The 23,612-nt window shown below is 39.4% G+C and overlaps 3 protein-coding genes across 6 annotated transcripts in view; 2 read left to right on the top strand and 1 right to left on the bottom strand.

Moving 5' to 3' along the window:
• wdpcp (WD repeat containing planar cell polarity effector) overlaps positions 1 to 6,120 on the bottom strand; it is an 85,856-nt gene extending 79,736 nt beyond the window's left edge. The window contains exon 1 of one of the 3 annotated variants that reach the window (XM_085183558.1): positions 5,623 to 6,120. The gene's annotated coding sequence lies outside the window, so the exon portion shown is untranslated. The remainder of the gene's footprint in view (positions 1 to 5,622) is intronic. The other 2 variants (XM_085183556.1, XM_085183555.1) reach the window with 2 other exon arrangements.
• Positions 6,121 to 6,145: 25 nt separating this feature from the next.
• mdh1ab (malate dehydrogenase 1Ab, NAD (soluble)) lies at positions 6,146 to 14,787 on the top strand. Its single transcript, XM_085183567.1, has 9 exons — positions 6,146 to 6,268; positions 6,749 to 6,847; positions 7,226 to 7,322; positions 8,544 to 8,719; positions 8,995 to 9,117; positions 9,226 to 9,402; positions 11,345 to 11,458; positions 13,846 to 13,935; positions 14,270 to 14,787. Exons 1-9 carry the CDS (start codon positions 6,266 to 6,268, stop codon positions 14,390 to 14,392), a joined length of 1,002 nt encoding a protein of 333 aa, XP_085039693.1. The 5' UTR covers positions 6,146 to 6,265; the 3' UTR covers positions 14,393 to 14,787.
• Positions 14,788 to 16,676: 1,889 nt separating this feature from the next.
• The window catches only part of ugp2b (UDP-glucose pyrophosphorylase 2b), a 39,169-nt gene continuing 32,233 nt past the window's right edge, over positions 16,677 to 23,612 (top strand). Inside the window, exons 1-2 of one of the 2 annotated variants that reach the window (XM_085183563.1) lie at positions 16,677 to 17,077; positions 21,366 to 21,493. In XM_085183563.1, the coding sequence (XP_085039689.1) occupies positions 21,395 to 21,493 (99 nt within the window). In that variant the 5' untranslated portion in view covers positions 16,677 to 17,077; positions 21,366 to 21,394. Of the gene's footprint in view, positions 17,078 to 17,111; positions 17,991 to 21,365; positions 21,494 to 23,612 lie in introns of those variants that run through there. The other variant, XM_085183562.1, reaches the window with a different exon arrangement.

Genomic DNA, 23,612 nt, shown 5'->3' with positions numbered 1-23,612 from the left:
ACAACGCAGCACCTGCATGCATTACAGTGTGTAGATAAATAATGGAACAAACATCTGCTGCATCTGATCTAAAGCTTCATCAATTAATCTAAGACAGAGACATGACACTGCGGAGACAGATATGCCAACAAGTAAGCAAGGTGATGGCACGAGGATACAGAAATTGAATATGATGGGAGATAACAGTGACAGTGATGTAGTTATCTGCTGCGTATGTGTGCATGTGCACTCGTGTGAATGCAGCCTGCTATCTCACGGTGTCTGGCGGTTCACTGTGAGGGCTATTTGGTCTAGCAGCGCAGATAAGAGGGTGATATAGAGGCCAGTGGGTGTGCTGGCTATCAGCCTCCCGTGTAACAGGGTCACTCAGGTGCACTATGCGGGGACAAGTGGAGGAGCAGAATGAGGGGAGATAAAGTAGAAGAGGACAGAGTGGGTGGAGATGAGGGAGGTGAACAGGTGAGGGAATAAAAAAAGAGGAGGTGATCGAGTGGACAAAGGAAATGCTGACAAGCACTTATCCAGATTTTGAAATTTACTTTGTATGTGTGGACATATATGTTCATAAAATCTAGACATCACTGAGAGTGATCACACTGCACATGTGTGAGTGTGTTTTTGTGGTTTAAGATTTGTGCATGGGGAAACTTTAACACCTCTATTTTTCTTTCGGTGCTCCGGTTTCACCTGGCGCGCACACACACATGCACACACATACATGCACACACATACATGCACACACACACAGAGAACATCAGGCTGCTCTGCAAATAAACTGGCACCAGATATTATCATGTGTGCTGCTGCTTTTCTTGGTTTCATTCCGATTTCCTTTTAACAAAGAAAAGTATGCTAATCCCCTCATGTCAGCCTGACTGTGGAGACTGCCATGGTAATAAACACGGGAGTGACAGCAACAACAAACTCCTCTGAATATGCGCAGTCATCACGGTCATGTGGCATTTCATTATAAACTTTTGGGGGATTTTGGATGATTTCAGTGGGTCAACAAGTTTGAGGCTGTAGGTAAGCTGAAAGGCAGGTGAATATCCTGTAAAGTTATTACTGAATCAGCAAAATATGGAGTTACTTCTAAATCAAGCAGGTAAAAGAAATACAACAAGGCAATGCTGACAAATTTCAGTAACAGTGTGATTTTGACCTAATTCACAAAAAAATTAATTAGCCCTAATATTAAACAATATTAAAAACACCCGATCGCACAGAGGTATGGAGTGGAACGCATGATATTAATGGCTTAACGGTGTATATTAGGCTTAAAATTAAAGTTTTCATTGGGTCAGAAGTGATACGGTAACTTATGCTGGACACAGACTAGAGTGAAGCAGGTTAGCTCAGAGTTTTGATTTAAAAGTCATCTGCAAATACCACATTTTGAGGAAAACTTTTAATTATGCTTTTAATTATAACTATGAACCATATTCAGTCAAAAAAACTTTCACTTTGTGAAAATGATATTTGTGTCTTTTTAATGAGTCCAACCTGAATCCATCAAGATGTCTTTCATACATCAAATGAACCGTTTCTGAGTTCAAGTGGGCATCTGTAAGAGGGGGAAATCCATCAATCAATCCACTGAGAGGTAAAATACTTGTATTAACTTATTAATTCTCAACAAATTTGCATTATTAGCTTTGCTTTTATTTATAAAGCTTATACAGTTAACAAACAGGAATATGGTTGCCATGAAAAGCTGCCATCTTTGGACTCGTGGTTTAACTTAAAGCACACATGAATGTAGCGGTCAAAGATTTCAGAGCATTGCACTGCTTCCATTCATCCCCCTCCCCCCCCTCCCCACAGTGCATCCTGCTTCCATCTCAGGTACAGCGGCATATATACACCCCCCCCAGAAATCCCACTCCTTCATGTTAAAAATAAGAGGCAAGTGAAGAAAAACAACTATATGTAAATAAGTAGATCATACAATATCTCACTTCTTAAAAAACTAACATAATACTATACAAACATTGTGTTTAAACAGCAGCCCTACACAAAGGTGAGCTGTGAAAACCTGTTTGTCCCTTTCCGATATCATTCAAAGACACAAGTACCTATCACGCAGAGGGGTAAAAATCTTCCTGGACCTCAGAGGAGCACTGCCAGGTTGCAGCAGCTGCTTCAAACAGCTATGAATCAGGCTATCAAATGCAGAGCCTTTTGAGAAGAGAAGCATTGGTGTAGGCCTCTGTCACTAGCAGATGGGGCAGATTTAGGCTTTGGATAGAGAATTGGTGGTGGTTTGGGTTAATCTTGTGCCTTAGGCTTTACAGACACTTTTGGACTGAGGAAAATATGTGAATGTAATTTGATTAATTATTTTGACCCTTGTCCATCAGTCGCTAGACCGCTGTCAAGCAAGATTTCAGCTTTGCAAACTTTAGTCTGCAGCTGTGTGCAATCAAACATTATTGCAATGGAATAATAATTACAATAATGTATCTTTAAGACAGTAAATTGGTATGAGGAGTATAAGATCGCTTTTCACTTCCAATTCCTATAAGATGATAAAAACAATTTTGCCACAGAAGTATGGATGAAGAATATGTCCACGTATTTGAGATGTTATTGATTGGTGCTGGACAAATTTATCCATTCATTCATCAGCCGAACACGTCTACTCATTGCAGTCTGTCTCTAATGTGGATAAAACTCCTGATGTGTTTGTTCCAGTGCTTTGTTGCAGTTGTAGTTTACTTACTTAAAACCTTCTGCCCAGTTCCCAAACCAGCTCGATGGAGTTTAAGTCTGGAGAAATCATTTGAAATCTACTGTTTTTTCTGGTCTTGGTTTAGGATGAAGTTCTGACCTGAAAGTCAATCCTTTGTTGCTTTACCTTTTCTCACAATTCCCAACAGCACAGACTACAGCACTAGTTTAATAATACATCAGCGAGCGTAGTGGTCACACTGCCATTATACAGACAGATGATAACTTAACTTGAATAGCTTCAATTTCAATTTAAAAAAAGGGGGAAAAACTGTGATGTCCTAAAGCTTTTGACATCAGTACGCCACTTTGTCATCCCTTACTCGTCTAAATACGCCTACTCCTATCTACAAATAACCAATACAATCCCAAATATCAAAAAACAAACCAAAACAAATGTGCTCAAACTATCAATACCTCAATCAGAATAATATACACTCACTAGTCACTTTATTAGATACACATGTTCAACTTCTCATTTGCCCAAAATATCTAATCCGCTAATCACACGGCAACAACCCAATCCGTTTAGACATAGACAATGGCTGATCTCCTTTAGTTCAGACCATGCATCAGAATGCGGTAGAAAGGTGATTTATTCCTACAGAATCACAAAATTGGATAATATAGGGTTTGTAAAACACTACCTGGATTTGATGAGTCTTAATTTCTGTTTCAACATTTGGACAGTGTGATCAGAACTTGCTGAAAATAAAATACAAACCACCTCATATCACCAGTTCAGGCTGCTTTAATGGTGTTATGGGATAATGGGAATATTTTCTTTGCACATGCCCTTGGACACTGAGCAAACACCACAGCCTACCTGAGCATTGTACCCAACTTCTGAATACACTGGTTTCCAGAACATAACAGTGAGTTCACTTAACTCAAATGTTCTCAACAGCCATCAAATCTTGAGATTTAGTTCATAAAACACAGGTGTTTGGACTGGATCTAAGCCAAAACACCACTTTTGGATTGGTGTGGAATGGGAGCATGACATCATGGATGTGCAGCCAACAGAGAAAATCAAAAATTAAGGCAATTCTGAAGGTAAAAGAGGTCCAACCTGATATTGTGTCAAAAAGTGATTAGGGAAAAAATAAAACTGAATTGAACTGAGCAATTTAAATATGTATATCATTTTTTGATATGATGCATTTACTAGCAAAGTGTCTAAAAACAGGGGCTGTGAATGTAATTGGTATTCAGTTTAGTCTGGAGTAAGTCTGATACCATTCAGGTGTAACAGTATCTCATTTGCTTTTTGTTCAAGTCATGTAATGAGCGTGTAATGAAGCCATAAAATATTGATGCCCACGCTCAACTAACCGATCAACTTAAAACAAGATAGCAGAAAGAAACACTTCCCTTCCTGAGGAAGTACAGGTGAGGAGACTCACAACAGGAGAGGACTCGTTTAAAACAGATCATAACTTATATTCAAGCACAATTTAAATATAATGGGCAAATAACGACACATTTAAAGACTTTCCTTTAAAAAATACTTCACTCTGTCATACCTTGGCTATGATTGGTCCAGACGATTACTTTAAAAGCAAAAAACTACAAAAAGAATTTACATAAAGAACCATTGAGATTGTGTTAGCACAACTACAACTGAAGAACAATTTATGCTTAAAAAATGCAACCTTTCATTTTATAAATTTCTGTTATATATTTAAAAAAACCCAAATAAATAGTTAAAAAATGTATCTGTCCAACTTCAAAATCAAAAATACACTTTTTATAAGATATTTTAGTTACTGTATGCTATGCTTGGCACAACCCTGCTGCCAATACTTCAGTCTGGAAACGTTGATTTTAAAAGTATTATTCAATAATCTTTGACCATTAAATTAAAGATAGTCACCCTCATACTAAATACTCATTAAATTAAGACTTAATTAATGTTAACTTAAGCAACTTAAAATCTATCTTACCCAACCTTTCAGTAGTCAACCCTTATTAGGAATTTCAGCATTTATTTTGAAATCTTAAAAATACTATTCATTACAAAGCCAACAGATTAAACCCTTGTATGCAGAATGGATATATGAGTTTGAATTTGTAGATTAGAAAAAAATGTTCAGGTAAACAGAAATGTTTTTCTCAATAAAATATTACTTTGTTAACACGTGTTTGTATCCTTTGCTTTATATGTATTTAACATAGTGGCGCAAAACAGGTAATTGACAGATGTGAGCTCTGGAACCTAATGCACTGCGACAGTCAAGGATAAATGTAGTTATATAAAAGGCAGGAAACCTAAATTAATTAATATTATTTTGGTTACACGGGTAACAAGGTTGCATTGACTCAGTCTAGTCAGAAAATACTACAAGGGAAAAATGCTAAATGTATCAAAGAGGTCTGACTTTTAGTTGACCCATATTGTTAACACACAACTCAATCGTGTCATTTCGTCTTTTTTCGGGACTGTCTTGGTTCTGTCTTTTCCCTTTCCAGACTGAATAGGTTTCAGTATCAGGGTTGTGCATATACGGTGGGACAAAATTTGCAGAGGATAATTATTGTTCTGAGTTATTGCTGTATTATATGAGAAATATGTCAACAAACACAGAAAAAACAATAACAACAAAAGATCTATAACGTATTTTAAGTATTTTAACTGTTAGTTGACATGCGGGGGGGAGGCTGTTTTGCATTTTAAATATTGTGGGACCACTTTTTCAACTACTAGGTTTACATTTTGTCCCAGTGCAGGTTTAATTTACACAACAAATAAATGTTCTAGTATTTTGTGCATGAATTGTTTTCAAATTCATGTGAGAAACAGAAAATATCCTGCAATTGTAGAATGGTCCATAACACCGCCGCCATGAAGGAAACGGGGATATCGAAAGAAGCAGGTTATTAACAACTCACCTCAATTATCTCATTGACGAGGGCTGCAGCAGTGTCTGTTCTTTCTCCACCCGATTGACTTCAGCGTTTTCTTAAACTTAATAGCTACTACAAAACTTTCATACTGACTGTTCACTACAGATAGATAGCTACTAGCATTAACCTAGACTTACGAACTGTACTATACCCCGATATATAAAGATAGTCTCACCTGATCATCTCACTGCTCTGCCAAATTAACTGCACCATCTGTTTGTCTGTGCATCTGTTTGCTAAGCTAATGACAAACTGCACTCACGCTACTAGCAAGGTCGCTAAGCAACGGTAAGCGAATCTTCCAAGGCTATGCTAACCAGCTAGCACAGTAAATATCGATATCACGAAGAAGCCTTTTTTATAGCATCGGTAACGGTACTGCAGTCTGTAGGATTGTTTATTTGCTTGCTAATACCTTTCTTGTTGAAGCTGGCTTATTTATGTGGCATTTTAAAAATACCTTAAAGACTACACAGACGATGAAAACTACAACTACATGGATCCTCAAGCTGCCGTTTGGCGATTGTAAGTGTCGTAATCAAAAGAGCTTAAATACGAGTGACCTCTGGCTTGAGCCACAAGTGGGAAAACAGAGAAGCGTGAGGGACGTCTTGCTTGTCTTGGCAGTATGGTGAGTAGAGACAGTAAATATGTTGGTTAACTTTTTTTTCTGCACTGGAGATGAAACTGTTGATATTCACCCTGCTAATGCAGGAAATTCACAAAGTAAGGTATGCGTTGTTTCTAGCTCACGGCATGACGCAGCCAACCAGAGGACTCAAAAGTTGACTTTATTTAAAAAGGCTCTTTTCGTGTCAAAGTCACGTGACACTTTTCTTATTTTAGTTATTTTAAATTGATGCTATCGAATAAATGTCAAAGATGGCGATGAACCTGATCCCCCAAGTATATACTCATTTGTTATGCAACCCTAAGTCGTGTCTGCAGGCACAGGTCTATTTTTGAACTCACCCCCTGCTTTACTAAATCTTTTAGACAAGAATGGACACCCAGCCCACGTGCAGTTCCAGTTAAACTTTCATGCGTGTCTTATGAGAGAATTCAATGCTGTGATTGTTAACAGCAGATTTCTTCACTTTGTATCTTGCAGGCTGAGCCTATTAGAGTTCTGGTGACCGGTGCTGCTGGGCAGATTGCCTATTCCCTGTTGTTCAGCATTGCCAAAGGAGATGTGTTTGGCCAAGACCAGGTAAAGAAGGGTTTTGCCCTGCGCTTGTTAAACACTCAGTTCCTTCTGCCTGTCACCAGGCGCACCCATAAAACGGACAGCTGGGAATGTCACAAATTTTCCAGGTCATATCTGGGATGACATTGCACATACTGTATGTTGTTCCTTTGGAAATTGATCAGGTTACACTAGCTTATTCATGACCGCTCAGATCAACCTGGACTGTCCTTGAAGTGAATGAAGCGGATCTTGTGCCAAGAGCACTTGATCCAATTGGTACATGGCTTAGGTATTCCCATGCTGTCGCAGAGAACTAAGTCTCCCACTGACATGTAATTGTATACAGGGGTTATTATGCAATTGCATTTAAATTCAGTTATTTCCTTTTTCTTCTGGCAGCCAATCATTTTGCTCCTGTTGGACATCACCCCCATGCTGCCGGTCCTGGAAGGTGTAGTCATGGAGCTGCAGGACTGTGCCCTTCCACTTCTGAAAGGTAGTCCTTTAATAATTGAGCAATACCAGTTTTGTTTTATTTGTGTCTTGTTGTTTGTTTTGTTTTTTTGTTTAGGCATTCTTTTCTTTTTTGACAAATATTTGAGAGCAGAAGTAGCTAAATTATCTTTTTTGTTTTTTTTTCTTTGCTTTGCTTTCAGCCTTTTCTATTGTTAATAATAGAACTGCCTGTGATACTTCAATACACTTAAATTCTTAAACGACCATATGACAAATGAGATCTGCTGTTCCAACTCACGCTCAATCTTCCCATCGTTCATGAAAAAGAATGCCTTGCTGGAGGCAAACAATGGTGTTTTTATTCTTTTTTTTGTTTTTATTTCCATTTATAAAGATACCCTTTCTTCATGTGTGTGGATTTTTTTTTTTTTTTTTTGGCAGAGGTATCACCTTGTAAATGTTTTAATCCACCTTTCCTTCTATACCCACATATTCCAAAATATGATCCATGAGCAGACGTTAGCTAATAAGAGGAACCTACACCCTTTTTGTTGGAGGTGGATGGTTTTTCTTGAATGCTTTAAAGATTTTGTTTGCACAAATGGGCTCGTTTTCTTGTATGGACCCAGTTGTTTTTGTTTGTTTGTGTGTTTCGTTCCTGCTGTCATGGACTCAGTCATGAGGCGCCACTATGTGCCATCTCCATTGTGACCTGGAATTTTTACTTTGCAATGGTGCTGTCCTTTGCTTTTGTTTGCACGGGGGCTGAAAGAGGCCCCTGTATTAGCCAGCCACGATGCAAAGACAACACCTCATGCACATCAAGACAAAGATAAATGCAGTTCTCATCAAACTGGTCACCATTTTTCTAAATCTTATGACTGCACTTTAGAGTGATGCTTTGTCTCAAACAATTAAAAAAAGAGTCAACACGGTAAATGTCAGATGCACAACACAAACAGGAAGGACTTCCTGTGGACCTCGTGTTCTTTTATTATAACAGTTTTAGGGAGTTTGTGTGAGCAACTTTTATCAGGCGCTGACCCAATGTTCCCATATTGCAGTAAAGATCTGATGTGCCATTAATTTAAAATGAATTCATGTTTTTTTTTCCCCCAATTGTCACAATTGATTTGACTGCTTCCCTTCAGGAACAAATTCCACTATGAACTTAATAATCCCTCTCAAGGTTCAAAGTTGACAAATTGCCAAAGAGTAAGGTATTAAAAACCTATTGGCAATTAATTTTCTCCTTCTACAGAGATCATACCCACTGACAAAGAGGAGGTAGCCTTCAAGGACCTGGATGCAGCCATCTTGGTGGGCTCAATGCCCAGAAAGGAGGGTATGGAGAGGAAGGACCTCCTTAAAGCGAATGTGGCCATCTTTAAGAGCCAGGGAGCTGCCCTGGATAAGTATGCCAAGAAGACTGTGAAGGTAATTAGAAGCATATTTTCTGCTGTAAAACACTCCCTTCCTGTCAAGTGAGCAAATTTGAAAGAAACTTCTCAGCCTCTGCCAAATAGAAATGCTTCCTAAACATTTTGTGCTTCTGGGGAAAATGGCAAAATCTTAATGAAGTATTTTCTGATGCCAAAACATTTTTTCCTTCTCGGTGTTGCATAATACAAGTCTGCTCGATTTACTCATGATAGTAATAAGACATAAAATCTGCATGGCATATGTTTTTAAATTGGTTTATGTGTGTTCAGGTGCTGGTTGTGGGAAACCCTGCCAACACCAACTGTCTGGTTGCAGCCAAGTCTGCTCCCTCTATTCCCAAAGAGAACTTTTCCTGCCTCACCCGTCTGGACCACAACCGGGCTCGCTCTCAGGTACGGTCCTCTCACTTCTTTCACTTTCTGATGGCGGTCTCAGACGTTTGGCAGCCACATTGTTAATCTTGGCTGACTGCAAACCTGACTTTTCTTCATATCCTGTAGGTGGCAATGCGCTGTGGTGTTCCAGCCACTCAGGTGAAGAATGTGATCATCTGGGGGAACCACTCCTCCACACAATACCCAGATGTTCACCACTGCAAGGTCAACATGTCCGGCAGTGAGCTGACCTGCTTTGATGCAATCAAGGATGATGATTGGCTTAAAGGCGATTTCATTACTGTGAGTAGATGATTTCTGGATGAAAGCATGATATTTTATAGCTGGAGTGTACTCGCACTCGGATGCTTTTAGCTGTGCTTGAGAAAAGGCCTATAATATGATCCTCATATTTTACTTTATTGTTCTATCTTTTCTTCATCCTGACGCTCCTAATAAGATTAATGGTTCTGAACATTAGTGGTTACATTTGTGGTTTAACGATGCTCTTTTTTTTTTTTTTTTTTTTTTAAATTTGACAATGGTCAGTTTTCCGGTCGCTGTTCATGCGGGCAGATGTCAGTAAGACATGAAGTCCCTTTTTTAGGCTGAGCTGATGTACTCACCTGTTTTCCAAGTCCATTTGAACTGCAAAATTATTAATCTGTATAAGAAAACGGTCTAATTTTATGTGGTTATAGGTTTGGAGTTCAGTTTTTCAAATGCCACATTTATTTTGGAGCCTTGAGCACCACTGACTAAATTTAAGTGATAATGGCTACAGAGAAGTCAATTCAATTTCTTTATTGTCCCACAAGGGGAAATTAGTTTAGCAGCAGGATAAAAATAAACAGAACAATACAATAATAATGATAGAAAGTTCAAGGACAATTATTTGCCATTAAGCAGACAAGACGCAGTAGGGATAAAAGAGATTCTTTCATTCATTTCATTTCATTTACATTCTTTTAGTCCTCCTCGGAGGTACTCTAAAACGGCGGCCGGAAGGCAACAACTCAAACTCACTGTGAAGTGGATGGTTCACACAATTAATAATAGAATGAGCCTTTCTAAGCACATTTCTGTTGTAAATGGCCAAAAGTCCATCTTGCCAGCGCCCTGAACTTTTGCTAGCAGTTTTTACCAGAAGTCCCAACCGATTCTTATTCTTCACCATCAGGTTACCAAACCATGCAGCAATACAAAAAGACATCACAGATTCGATAAAACAAGGACAACATCTCAGATGAGACTTTAAAAGATCTCATTTTCCTTAAAAAGAACAGTCTTTGTTGAACTTTTTTTTAGTAGTGGCATCGGCATGAGATTCAAAACACAGTTTATGGTCAAGTACCACACCTAGATATTTATAACTCTCAACTATCCCAATATTGGCAGTTTTAATGATAGTGGGTGATGAGCTATAAGAGGACTTCCTAAAATCAATAATCATGTCTTTAGTTTTTGACACATTAAGTGAAAGGAAGGACTCATCACACCAATTCACAAAGTCATCTACAACCTGTCCATGGCCTGACTCATCCCCCACTAGAAGACTGACGATCACTGTGTCGTCAGCAAACTTCAGGATGTGTCTGTTCGTGAAGTCAGCCTTGAGCTTGCTCTAAAGACAAACTATAAGCACTTGTATGAGGCTCCTTTTCTGCTAGCAAACATGTAATTTTCCTTCAAGCAAAATATTTTCCGGGAGCCATTCAAAACATGATGGGGTTTTGTTTTGGTTTTTTTTGTGAACCAAAAACTCAAAGATTTGCAGACTGGTCAAAAATCCTCAGGGTGTGTTTCCAAAACCTCAAAGTCATATTTGTTGGGTCTATCCTGGGTTCTTTCAGGTAGGTATGCCTGAAACACCTTACCTAGAAGGTGCTTGTCTCTAATCGTATTCTTCACACATTTTGTAGCAATACCCTATTTTCCTGTCCTTACCTGACAGCTTCACTATCATGATCAGCTCTCTTCATTACAACAATCTCTGCACCGCTACAGACAGTGTACGGTCTTTGTATCAATCTGCCACTTATGAACAAAGGGAGAACAAGATTATACCTTGTTGCTTGCAGTGTGCAGCACATGTAAAGCAGATATTTGGGGGACAGTAAGTATAGGGGCAGCATTTACATGAGTCCAGTTGATAAAGAGAACTGATTCTCAAAATCAAACGTAGTCACAGAGCTCAATAACACTCCTGCATTTTCATTTAATGACCCATGTTCTTACTTTGCAGACTGTGCAACAGAGAGGTGCTGCAGTCATCAAGGCCAGGAAACTTTCTAGTGCCATGTCTGCAGCCAAGGCCATCTGTGACCACATGAGAGACATCTGGTCAGGCACCCATGAGGTAAATCCTACATCTGTTTGTTATATCGGTCATTTGGGAATTTTCGCATGTTGCACTGTTCTGATAAGAAGTAATTATTCTGACGTTTAAAGATCCATTTTGCACTTTTTACCCCTCAGCTGTAAAAGGCTGCTGGGGTATTGTCATTGGGCAGACAGTGGCATGGACATTCAAGTTTGTAAATGCGATAACTGGAATGGGGAGATGTAGGCTTTTCATATTGATACCATAGGTGCATCTACTAAAAATCTCAGATGAGTTTAAAACTCAAGGTCAAAGGTCCTCACTGAGGATTTTCAAGTTTACACCATAGGTGCATCTGCTAGAACACGGAGGGGTAGCACTGGTGACCACCATTATTTTTGACATGTTAGGATGATGCCCCGTTTGCACCATTGATGTTAATTTGCAACTAATTTGACAAACTGTAGGTTCCTAAATGTAACAAGATCCTATACTCAAGATGCACTGTAGAAAATTAGATTATTTTTCATTTATTTATACTTCCTTCATCGTAGCAGAACGATTGAGTTTATAAACTTGGATTTTTCTCTGTGTGAAAACAAATCAAAACACTAGAAAAAGATACAAGAGAACTCCAAGGACACCAAAATGGATCACTACAAATAGGGATGGGTACCGGTATCCGGTGCCATCATGGCACCGGTTCTGACATAAACGGTAGTAACCAGACCGAAAAGCAGCGCGCATTTCGGTGCTTTATTTCGGTGCTTTTTTTTCCTGAGCTGTGATACACTTTCTTCTTCCTTACATTTCTATTGGCGTTTGGCAAACAACTGAAAGGTGCATTACCGCCACCAACTGGTATGGAATGATACACTTTAGATTCTAGCCAATCATTTTACGTTTCGAGGATAGTAGGCGGGTCCAGGTACGTACGTTCTTTTAGAGCAGAGCTACAGATTAAAAATGCCCAAGGCAAAGCGGTCAAAAGTCTGGCTGTACTTCACAGCAAAAGATGCAAACTCAGCAGCCTGCAACAAGTGCTTTAAGCTGATACTGTCAAAGGAGGTCACACTTTAAATCCGATGAACCTAGCCCTGCCAGTGTAGCAGAAATGATGATGGCAGCAGCAGCCGTTCTTCTCTGCGTGAGTAGCTTAATGTTGTTCGTGTGTAATTTACGTTGAGTAAGCTAACCGCGTTATTAAATTAATGCATGTAACGTGAACTAGCAAACACCATCATAGCTACATGCGGCTGTCTTCTTGTTTGATGGCAGATATTCCCTTCACCCTGGCCAAAAAGGCTAAAATGACCGAAGAAAAAGTGGAAAACAGCTAAACATGAGAGGTTTTTGGACAAAGTTTGTGTTTTTTTCCATTGTTTAAGCACTGCTTCCAGCCCAGAGTGATACCATATATGCCGTATACCTGCAGAAAAGACTAACATTGTTATCTTTTTACAAAAAAAAACAGCTGAACATGAGAGGTTTTTGGACCAATTTTGTGTTTTCCATTCTTTAAGCACCGGTTTGGGCACCGTTTAAGCACCGGCACCGTTTCAAAAGTACCGGTTTGGCACCGGTATCGGATAAAACCTAAACGATACCCATCCCTAACTACAAACCACTGAGTATTCAGTCTGGTCACTGGCCAGATGTGTCTGCGGCAAGTAAATGCAGAAAGAATGTCCTGTGTTCTGGACACAGACTTTGCATTCATTTCACAGATGGTTACTAGTCTGCACAGACCTTTGCACATCTGTAGTACCTGTCTGTCGTTCGTTCGACCGAAATCTGCATTTTACTATACTTGTGAGAACCAGCAGTCACTTGTGAGGACACACAACCCGGTCCTCACATATTTAAAGGCATTTTTGAGGCTCAAAATGTGGTTTTAGTGTCAGGGTTACAATTAGGTTAGGGTTAGGCTTAGGCATTCATTTTTGATGGTTAGGGTAAGGGGCTAGGGAAAGCATTGTCAATGAGGGTCCTCACTAAGATAGCTGAATAGGTGTGTGTGGGTTTTGTTTGTTTTTAAAAACACTCAAACTTGGACAAACAAATAGTCGTTGTTTGTTTTTTGTTTTGTTTTTTGTCGTGGTCAGCTCAGGTTCACACCATAAACGAACTGCTCTGGAGTTCACTTGGAACCGTATCAAGACCACTTCCTCCAAAAGGTTGTGGTGCGGTTGTTTTGGTCCACACCTGAGTGCCATTACTGTGTTTTAACCAGCACACATGAACCTCACCAAAGGGGTAAAACAAACCAGAGTTTGATTTAAATGGACTAAATACTGCGGGTGTGAAAACACCTTCAGATTTGACAGGTTGCATATGGTTCTATTGTCAGTGATGCAAAGTATTTGGAAAGGCTGCATTTTATTTCAAATTCACTTTTAATGAGGTTTTTTCCTTTTTTAAAGGGTGAGTTTGCCTCTATGGGTGTTTACTCAACTGGCAACTCCTATGGAGTCCCTGAAGACCTAATCTACTCATTCCCTGTCCAGATCCAGGTAAGCCTCAATCTCACTTTCTCCATTCTTCTAGCAGCTAGCATTATCTTTTCAGTGCAGCTTAAGACTAGCATTACCCTCCATTGTCTTTTTTTTTTGGATGTGGATTTCATATTGAATAGGGTTTTTGTTGTTTTGTTTTGTTTGTTTCTTTTTAAATTAAAGTTTGCATTAAATTAAACTTTGGGGATTTCTAGAAACATTATAGATCAAAGAACAAAACTGAAGGTGCTTCTTCTTCTTCTTCTTCTTCTTCTTCTTCTTCTTCTTCTTCTTCTTCTTCTTCTTCTTCTTCTTCTTCTTCTTCTTCTTTTTTTTTTTTTTTTCTTTTCAGAACAAGACCTGGAAAATCGTGGACAGTCTGGCAATCAATGATTTTTCCAAATCAAAGATGGATGCCACTGCAGCTGAACTGGTGGAGGAGAGGGACACAGCTGTGGCTTTCCTTGGAGTATGACTAGAGCCTGTACAGCAGCACTTAGACAGCCTCAAAACTCCAGATGCACGCCTGTGATGAAGCACTCCACCAGCCCCTCCATTACTGTGTGCTTGTGTGTGAGCGAGTCGGTGCTTATGGGTGTAAAGTTGCATTTGTATGTCAAACGATGTGAATCTGATTGTTATTGTTATTCAAGATCACAAAAACGTGTCATACTTTTGACTACATATGACTGGGTAAGTTTAAGTCAAAAGCAGTTGTTGTACGTCATGATGCACAAGTATCACTCACCATAAGTATACAGTACACTGAAACTCCACTATACCGGTTAAAGCTCTCTCCATTGTTTTTTCCCTTTATTGATTGTTACGCTGAAACAATTAAAATAAATTAATTAATAGAAAAAACAATAAGTTGTCTGATTGAGTTCCATACATGGATGCTGTCATTTTTCCAGGTTTTGGCAATACAAGCCTTGAGTTGGTAAACCTCAGCCACCAAACCTATGCGGATTTGTTTTTGTTTGTTTGTGGTGGGGGGGGGGGGGGGGGGGGGGGGGGAGAGAGTTCATACCTGACGCACAACCTTTTAAAGCACTCACCGGTTGAATCCCCTAGGGTACCAGATGGGCCTCAGTGAGTCAATTTTGTTTAAGTATAATTTGATGCAAATGCTGGATTAGTTTGTGTTCTGTAGTTGTGTAGTGTAGTATATTTAACATATTATGTATATGTGTGTGTGTGTGTGTGTGTGTGTATAAAGTAACTAGAATTGGGTCCTATTGCAACATTTAAATGGTGTACTAACATTAGTTATGCATGCATATTTTTATTATGTGCTATTTTGCATGGTGAGTAATTTGAGGTATTTTTGAAAGCTCTGTTTGGACTTCAGTAGTTTTCTGATTTCCTATAGGCACAACCTGATTGTGATGGAGTCAGGACAGATGGGGTCCTGATAAAATATACAGTTAACTTATTAAGACTTGACACATGTGGCTCACAGGAGATCCACTGAAACCCAAAGACTACCGTCAGAGCAGGAGCTGAAATTACAGTTAAAATGAGTGTGGAAAGACTGTAGCTTGCCATGACAGTGGCATGCAGTGTAGCGTGGAGACTTACCTTGTTTATGGTGGGAACTATTTTAAACATATTGTCATTTATGCAACCATTATTCCATTACAGAGATTATACCTTGTTGCTTGCAGTGTGCAGCCCAGGTAAAGCAGGTACTTGGGGGACAGTAAGTAAAGTAGTGATTCACTTACAGTGAAATGACACAGTTTCACCAGGCAGGGGCAGCATTTCCTGTTTTATTTTTTACTCAGTTACTGTATGAAGAGTTATGTAACATCTGCAATTAATAAATTCTCAGCGGATCACTGAGGATAAGCGTTAAATGGGGCAAATCTACCAAAAACAGCCACCACTCCCATATCAACTGTTTCATTTTGAAAATCCCAGTTAAAGTACTCGTTTTAATCTTTACATTAAATTTACATGAAAAAAAAAAATCATTCGCAGGTGTTTCATAGATGTCACACATGTCAATGTGAACACGTTACTTCTTTTTCTTGATATCACTTATTTTCAATATTATGAGTAGGGCTGTGCGATATGACCAAAATCTCATATCCCGATATAAGACGTCTATCGTCCCGATAACGCCCGAAATCACAAAAATTTAACTTTTTTTTGTAAATTCTGTGAATCTCGGGCAGCTCGACTTGCATAGTGTTTCCAGCTGGGCGTCGTGTACCTGGAGTCGAGTGTTGCATGAAACGATACATTTTTAAGTTGTAACACCGTTTTCTTTGCGAGTATTTATTACACAGTGTGCTGCGGGGAAAAGCCTGTTCTAACGTTTGAGTCTAAGGTTTACTTTTTAGCACCTGGCGGCTCTTTTTTTTTAACTTCTCATCCGAAAATACTCTGCATACTCTTTCACGTGATTCAGTTTATTTTGAAAAGTCTCAACAGGATCTTGAGCTTTATTGTGAAAGGTTTATGTGAAAAATAAACAATCCGACACGTGACGCGATGGTTTTACCGTCGTTGTTGCTAACGTCAACGCATAAATACAGGCGCTTGTCCGTCCGTAGTGTGGTTATATTAAATATAAGAGAGAGGGAACTTTAAGAAATCAATATAGCCACTACAGTGACCATCAAAACGATGAAAAAATATTGCCGTAAACAGTTTATTTTGCGACACCACGAAGTAAAACGATAGATATAAATTAAACGATAGACGTCTTTATATTGTCATCCAGTATATATCGTTATATCGAACAGCCCTAATTTTGAGCTATCTTCAATCAGACATTGCCAGAAATATCGCACGTTGCAGAATCCTATTGGCTGTTAAAATCACGCACACAAAAACAGCTTTTGTCATTGGCTCCCATCCTCCCTCGGCGTTCCGATTCGTCGTTGCCTAGAATGGCACTGGAGTGTAAAATATCTTCAAAAACTATTCGATCACCTTTTTAACTTCTGCACCTTTTTTGTACGTCCTGTGCTTTTTTTTAACACCCAGTCAGCGATGTCGAAGGGCAGCAGAAGCGGCTTGAATTAAGGTGTAAATAAAACACATACATATTTTTGTGTACCCCGCTGTTTCCTCTGCTGGATCTCTGTGGTCCTCCAGACTTGCAGGACCAGGCCGACCCCATCGACTTTTCTTCCGCCAGTATTCTACAGTAAGAAAATGGCTTCAAATGTCTGTGTATATGACGTGTTTCCCTCTCTAGATTAGGCATTGGTAGGACTGCACACGCGGCTGGTGTTGAGGCGCTATGTCCGGGTTTTCATTTTGACATTTTTCAGCTGAAAAAGGTCGTTCCTCTTCCTCCTCCAGTGTTACGTTCACGGCACCGTTGTTGATTATAGTTGTCTCCTTGCGTGTGGCTTGTTTGTGGAGGGCATGGCGTTCATCTCTGTCTGTACATCACTCATTCATTTCCGCAGGCAGCAGGTCATACAGACAGCGTGGCTGTACCTGTGTGCCCGGGTGTGTCTTTGTGTATGTGTGCACATCTCGCCGGTTAATTATTGACGGCGTGTGTGTTAGTTGACTTTAAAAATCCCTGTGGCAGCCATAAGGTGATAAAAATGAAAGCACTCGAGGGGGAGGGGATGAAGCGCTGGGGGAAAGAAGTGTCCAGAGGTTGTGAGACACAGTAAGGATTTGTGACGTGGTTGCAGGGTTGGGGCAGGGGGAGAAATACAGGCGGTACGAGCAGTAAAAGAGCTGGGTACATCGGATCCAACTTCACGTTGAGGGGAGGACCACTTGGCTGGTGTCCAGAGAGATAAGTGTGGTCGGATGAATGTGTCCTTGTTTTACTCGCAGGCACAGCGTCTTATCCTTTAAAGCTTCAACGCTGGATCGATTTAAAAGGCTTGGGCACCAATGAAAGAACGACCAGTCGGGTGATTTAAGGATACCTCAAGGAAACTTTTAATATTATTATTATATATATATATTTAAATCCATTCACCGGATGTTTGCTCAATGACATCTGGTTTTTTTTCTGGGATACAAACTTAAAGCGTGTCCACTATTATTTTAAACACTACTTGGCAGCTTAACCATGGCACTTTATGTCGAAGGTAAGTGATCTCTATTTTACTAACATTGTGACTCTAGGAGAGGGAGGCTTAAAGGATTATGTTTATTTTTTTTAACGATCTATGTGTTTTTTCCTGTTCATTTCAGAACATTATTTACATCAACTTTAACTTTCCCCGCATATGAGAAAGTGTGATTTATCACATTTTAATTTAAATCACTGATTATTAAAAAAAAAAACAAAAAAAAACACTCTTTGCCAGACTGTTACAGGTTAGTTGAGTTTACATCATTCATTTGACTAATAAGAAAAGTTTTTTTTAATTTCATAAATCTACTATTATTCCTAAACCTTTTAGTAATCATATTAAATAATCTTCACTACTATAGTAGAGTAGCCCCACTGTGATAAAATATGCAATAGTATGATAAATGTATGTTGAAGTCAATAAATGAATGCATTAATAACAATGAGTAATTGTTAACTGATGCCTTCATGTGAAAAATGAGGCTTTACGAGTTTTCTTTACATAATCTTTAGTAGATTATCAGTAATCTGTAAGCAAGGTCTTCTTGGAAGACAGTCTGCTCACAGTTTACTAGTTTACTCACTGGTTTCATTCAATTCCTCCGCCTTAACATGAACACACAACCTTGAACTGCTTTATAGCAGTTATAAACACAGTTGGGATTTTTTTTCATCATTGGTATCATTGTTCTGCTGACATGTGGTGACTCAAACACCTCATTGGGATATTTTACATAGGTTTCTGCTTCTAAAATGCTATAATTAACTGGTTGGTTAATGCTGCAATACTTCCCATGACTTAAAGTAGTTACACATGGCTGAATCCTTTTCCTGTTTCTTGTTGAAAAGTGAGAGTAATTTTGTCCACAGTAACACTGACACCCGATTTCATAAATCTTTAAATGGTGTTAAACTGTTTCCCTTTGCTACTGTCTGCTATTACAGTATGTCGTGGTATTTGTCATTTCAGTTTCCTGTAGTCATATTTCTCATATGTCTCTGTGCCAGGAGCAGTTGATTGTTGTGTTGTAAGGTCACTTACGGTATAGTTGCAGCGCTACTTGGAAATTGGCAATAAAAAGTCTGAAAGGCAGGATATCAGGATATCATAAGCTATATCTCACAGCAGGTTAATAATTTCTAACGTCTTTATATACTCGTATGCTTTTCATTTTTTAAGAAATAATAATAAAAGGTACTATCAAGGCGTTCTCGATTTGAGCTACAGTTCATGTAGGTTTTTTAATAACTTCAGATCTTTATTCTTGCTTTTGGTTTGTGGAAAAGTGAGTTTCTGTTGTCATATTTACCTTTTTTTTTCAAACCCTTCTTATAAACTCTCAGGTCTGTGTGTCACATTTTGCTTAACAAGCAGTGAACATGTTTAACTGCTTTTACTAATGGACCATAACAACAATTAGGATGAAAATTGCTGTGCTAGCAGGTATAATTGCCTTGTCTTTTTTTATTTAATCAAAGCTTTTTAACTGGTCAGTGTTTAATGGTTTTGTTGGCACATGCAGAGCTATTGTTTACCTTGTGCTCAATGTTAACAGATAGACTGATATTTGATAATCATTTCTTAACATAAACAACATAAACTGCCATTTTAGAGATAAATTAGCCATAGATTAAGTTGATTTAAGATGCCAACAACATAGAACCTGTGTTGGGCATGTTACTGTTAAAAAACTGTTTTCATAACTATCTAAAAGCTATATTTTCCTTTTCCGAATTACAGTGATCTGCTGTAACTTTAGATGTAATTACCTAGCTGTCATTTTTTTCCTATGATGCAAGGAAGTTACATTAAAACGGCTTGAGACTCTCAAATACCTCTCACAGTCCAAGGTTTCGTTTTTTAATATTGTTTACTTATCTAGGGAACAGATTGCTAGACGCAAGCTAACATAATCACGAGGGTGTCGCTGCTTGGAATAACGGGTGCTACAGTGACTCTTTAAGTATACCTCAACCCTTTTACGTCAAGTCTAACTAGAAGCATGACAGCTCTCCTCTTAAATGTCATTGCTTTTATCATACGGCGCAGATGGCTGTTGACTCAAAGACTGGAGTGTGCTCATGCTACAATAATGGTACAAGAGCCTGTGTTTACTTTGTACATCAGTCACTCAGGTGTTTCCATTGAGATCAGGGCTGCTGTTGATTAAACTGAGGATAAAATCATTTGGTCTAAAATGACTGCAACTAAAAAAAAATAATAAAAATAAATAAATAACAAAGCAACAAATTCTCTTTGTTTGGTTTTTATTTATTTTCTGTCACATGTGTCATGTGAAAAAAGTTTTCACAGGACTCGGAGATCCTGTGGGAGGGAAAAAGTACCCCTTATTATTCAGTAGCTTACATCTTTAGCCACAATAAGTTGAAGTAATTTTTTTATGACTTTATCAGATTTTCACATTCTCACTCATTGTGGTTGTATTTTAGTTTTTTTTTAGGTTTGTGGGCATATGTTTATGTAAAGCTCTGTGAAGTTTCTGCCACAGCATTTCAGTCTGGTTGTATTCATTGACGATTCAAGGAACACAAGGTGTCCGTGTGCTATAGAGATCCTTGGTGCGAAACAAGCCCAATTCATCACCCCCTGTGCTTCGCAGTTGGTATGAGGTGTTTATATGGAGGCAAGTTGTGCATTTTAGCAAAAGTGGGGCTGCGCATTATGTCCAGACATTTCCACTTTGGCATCATCCTCTGAAAGGACATCATTCCAGAAGTCTTGTGATTTGTTCAGATGTAACTTTACAAACCTGAGTTATGTGCAAGTGAGTTAAAAGCTATAAGTGCTTTAACACTTCAGACTATTTTATTCTTTTACTGTTGGATCTGTATGATGTCAGAGAGAGGCGATATCCTTAATATGGGCTTCTCAAGCACCCATTGGTGGTCTGTGGGTGCTATGCAGTGCTTGCAGGCTTACATCTTCATACTGTAGCTACCACCAAAAAGGAAGCCGTCTGGCTACATGTAGAAATTCTGTCCATTAAACACTATAAACAGAATCAGGGTCAAAGAGCATTCAACCTCTTGATTTGATTGGCCAGTTACGCTTTAGATGGATTTATCTTTTCTGCACATTAAGGTGGAGTTTTTAACTGGCTACAAAAGAGGTAAGAACTGAAATAATATATTCAGCCTTATTTTTTTTCTTTTAAAGTGGGTTAAAGTTTTTGAGCCAGGAAAAACCTTACAGGAATTTATGTTTCTATGTTGCGTAATCAGACGTAATTTTATCACACACAAAGATAAACAATGAATAAAATCAGCAAAAAAATGTTTCGCTCTGAGGATTGAGCATATGATACGAATCAAAGACGTTAAAACTGTCTCCCGTCTCACTCCGTATCTCGCCGTCTTTCGTGTTTAGGTCTGAGTAAAGGTGTGGCTAACGGAGGGATGGCTCAGTTCCAGGAAATGATGCGGCAGCAACTGGAGAGCTCCATGCACGATGAGCTGGAGAAGCTGCTGGACACCACCACAGGGGCTGAGCGAGAGGTAAACCAACTGTCTGCTTCGCTGTCTTTCTCCCTCCCTCTCTGACCATCTGGTTGTGATTCAGAGGGTGGTGGGGTCACAATGCTGGGAAAACGCAAAAAGTGACACATACTGGAGCACACTGCCAAAAAGGGTTCCACCTACATATCTCATAACACTTTAGCAGCCAAACTTCTTAAGCAACATTCGCCCATTTTTGTCTGGTTTTATTCAGACATAATACATCAGCAGAGGGGTACAGGCCCTAAGAGACTAGGCAGATTTTCTCAGTAGCCCTAAATGAACCCGAGTGAGCTCTTTTCAGCCCACAGCACCAACGTAAAACTAAAATCCAAATTCAAATGGCAGCATTAACACTCTACAGACTCGTCTTTCCTCTGTGTGATTTCTTTGGCTTTAAACTAGCATAAAACACGGGACAAAACTGGAAATAAACGCACAGTGTTTAGCAGTAAACTATTTCAGGCATTAACCAAACCTTGTTTAACTGCAAGCAATCGGACTAAAACACTCAGAGTAAAGAGGTGAGAAGTCGGTCACATGCAGGTGTGAGCGGTAATTCCCACACACTTTCAAATATATTAACAGGAATCGCTTTTGTACTTGCTGTAACTTATACGTGTAAAACGCCATGTGCACGCATACACACACAATGGGTTACTCATTGAACTTTGAAGGTCTCCAGTGTAATTGGATACCAGTGTGAAAGTCGAGACAGTGACGGCCAACTAAACTGTTATTTGCTCCACATTGGGTGTTTGACTTTTTTTCATTACCCATAAATGGGACTTTTCCTTTTCTTTTCCCTTTTTTTTTAAATTAAAAGATGAAAAAGCACAAAGCTACGTGGCATGTGACAAAATCTGGACTGTACAAATCCAAATATTTTGTGTAAAAGCAAACAAAAATGTCAGTTTAATTTCAATAAATCCAACCAGCTATGTGTGGCTGACATGAAGTAATTATACTGTAGATTTCACTTTTTAAAATAAGATACACTTTGTTATTATTCCCACTGGCTGGTGAAGTTTAGAATGTATGAATACATTTTCTTTGAATACACTTCTTCTTTGGCTCTCGGAGGAGGCGGACGCACTTTTTCTCCTCTCCCTTATCTTCCCTGCTTATGTCCTTGTCTAGTCTCGTGGTTTTTTTTGTATTTTTCCCTGGAACATTCTCTCACAGTCTGTTCTCTAAACCTAAAAGAGGAATTATGGATTGAATCAACTGGTCCCTGAATGCAATTGACACCCCTTTCTCAACGAGAAGTTTGGGCTTGGGTGAGCCTGAGTGCTGAAGATATCTACCTATTCTGAACCATGGTAACAGGGTTCTGGCGGATCGGAGCTGGCTTGGCCCTGACTTATCGAAGAATTAAGAAAGCGGAACCGGCTGTTCAAACCCCCACAAGGCTGCCCGCTGGGATTGGAACGATGGGAGAGGCGTGAGTTTCTCAAAATGGGCTCATTGAGTCAGCACGGATAAGATCTTGGAGAGGCTACGGCTGCTGTGAATACTCAGAATAAGATCTCTGACTGCAGACTGGATACATCTCGGAAGGGCTAGCCCGGAATAACATCTCTGGGCGCAAAATTGGATGACATCTTGGGGAGGCACACTGCCGTGAGTTCTCTGAAATCGGCTCCTTGAGCACAAGAAATGACAACATCACAGAACGCAAGTATGGCGAAGCTCGCGGCTCTCCAACGGGAGATTAAGAGACCAGTGTTGGACTGTAGAACTGCTTTGAAATTCATATGAGCTGTTCGCACTAAAGTAAAAAAATAACATCACTTAATGTGGATACCCTCTCGGCGCCAGCTTCAAGGCCGGAGCTGAACAAAACACCCTGATAACGACTGTGTTTAGTCTGTTCCTTCCCATTCCATGCAAGGCCACCAGGGTTGGCTGGAAGACTGTTTACTTAGCCTGGCAGGGCGAAGGACACTGTCTCAGCTGAACTATGGAAACGCACTCACATACATATACTGATACTGATAAGCACTCACCGACGCAACACCCTCCCTACCCCGGATCCAACGCCACCTCCAACGCTTACCTCCCCTCTGATGTGGACATTGGGTCAGTTGGAGGCGCAGTCGAAAGATTGCAGCGGTCC

The sequence above is a fragment of the Neolamprologus multifasciatus genome, chromosome 13 (assembly GCF_963576455.1).
Source record: "Neolamprologus multifasciatus chromosome 13, fNeoMul1.2, whole genome shotgun sequence".
Taxonomy (NCBI): Eukaryota; Metazoa; Chordata; class Actinopteri; order Cichliformes; family Cichlidae; genus Neolamprologus; species Neolamprologus multifasciatus.
This window is presented reverse-complemented; position numbering and strand designations above follow the sequence as displayed.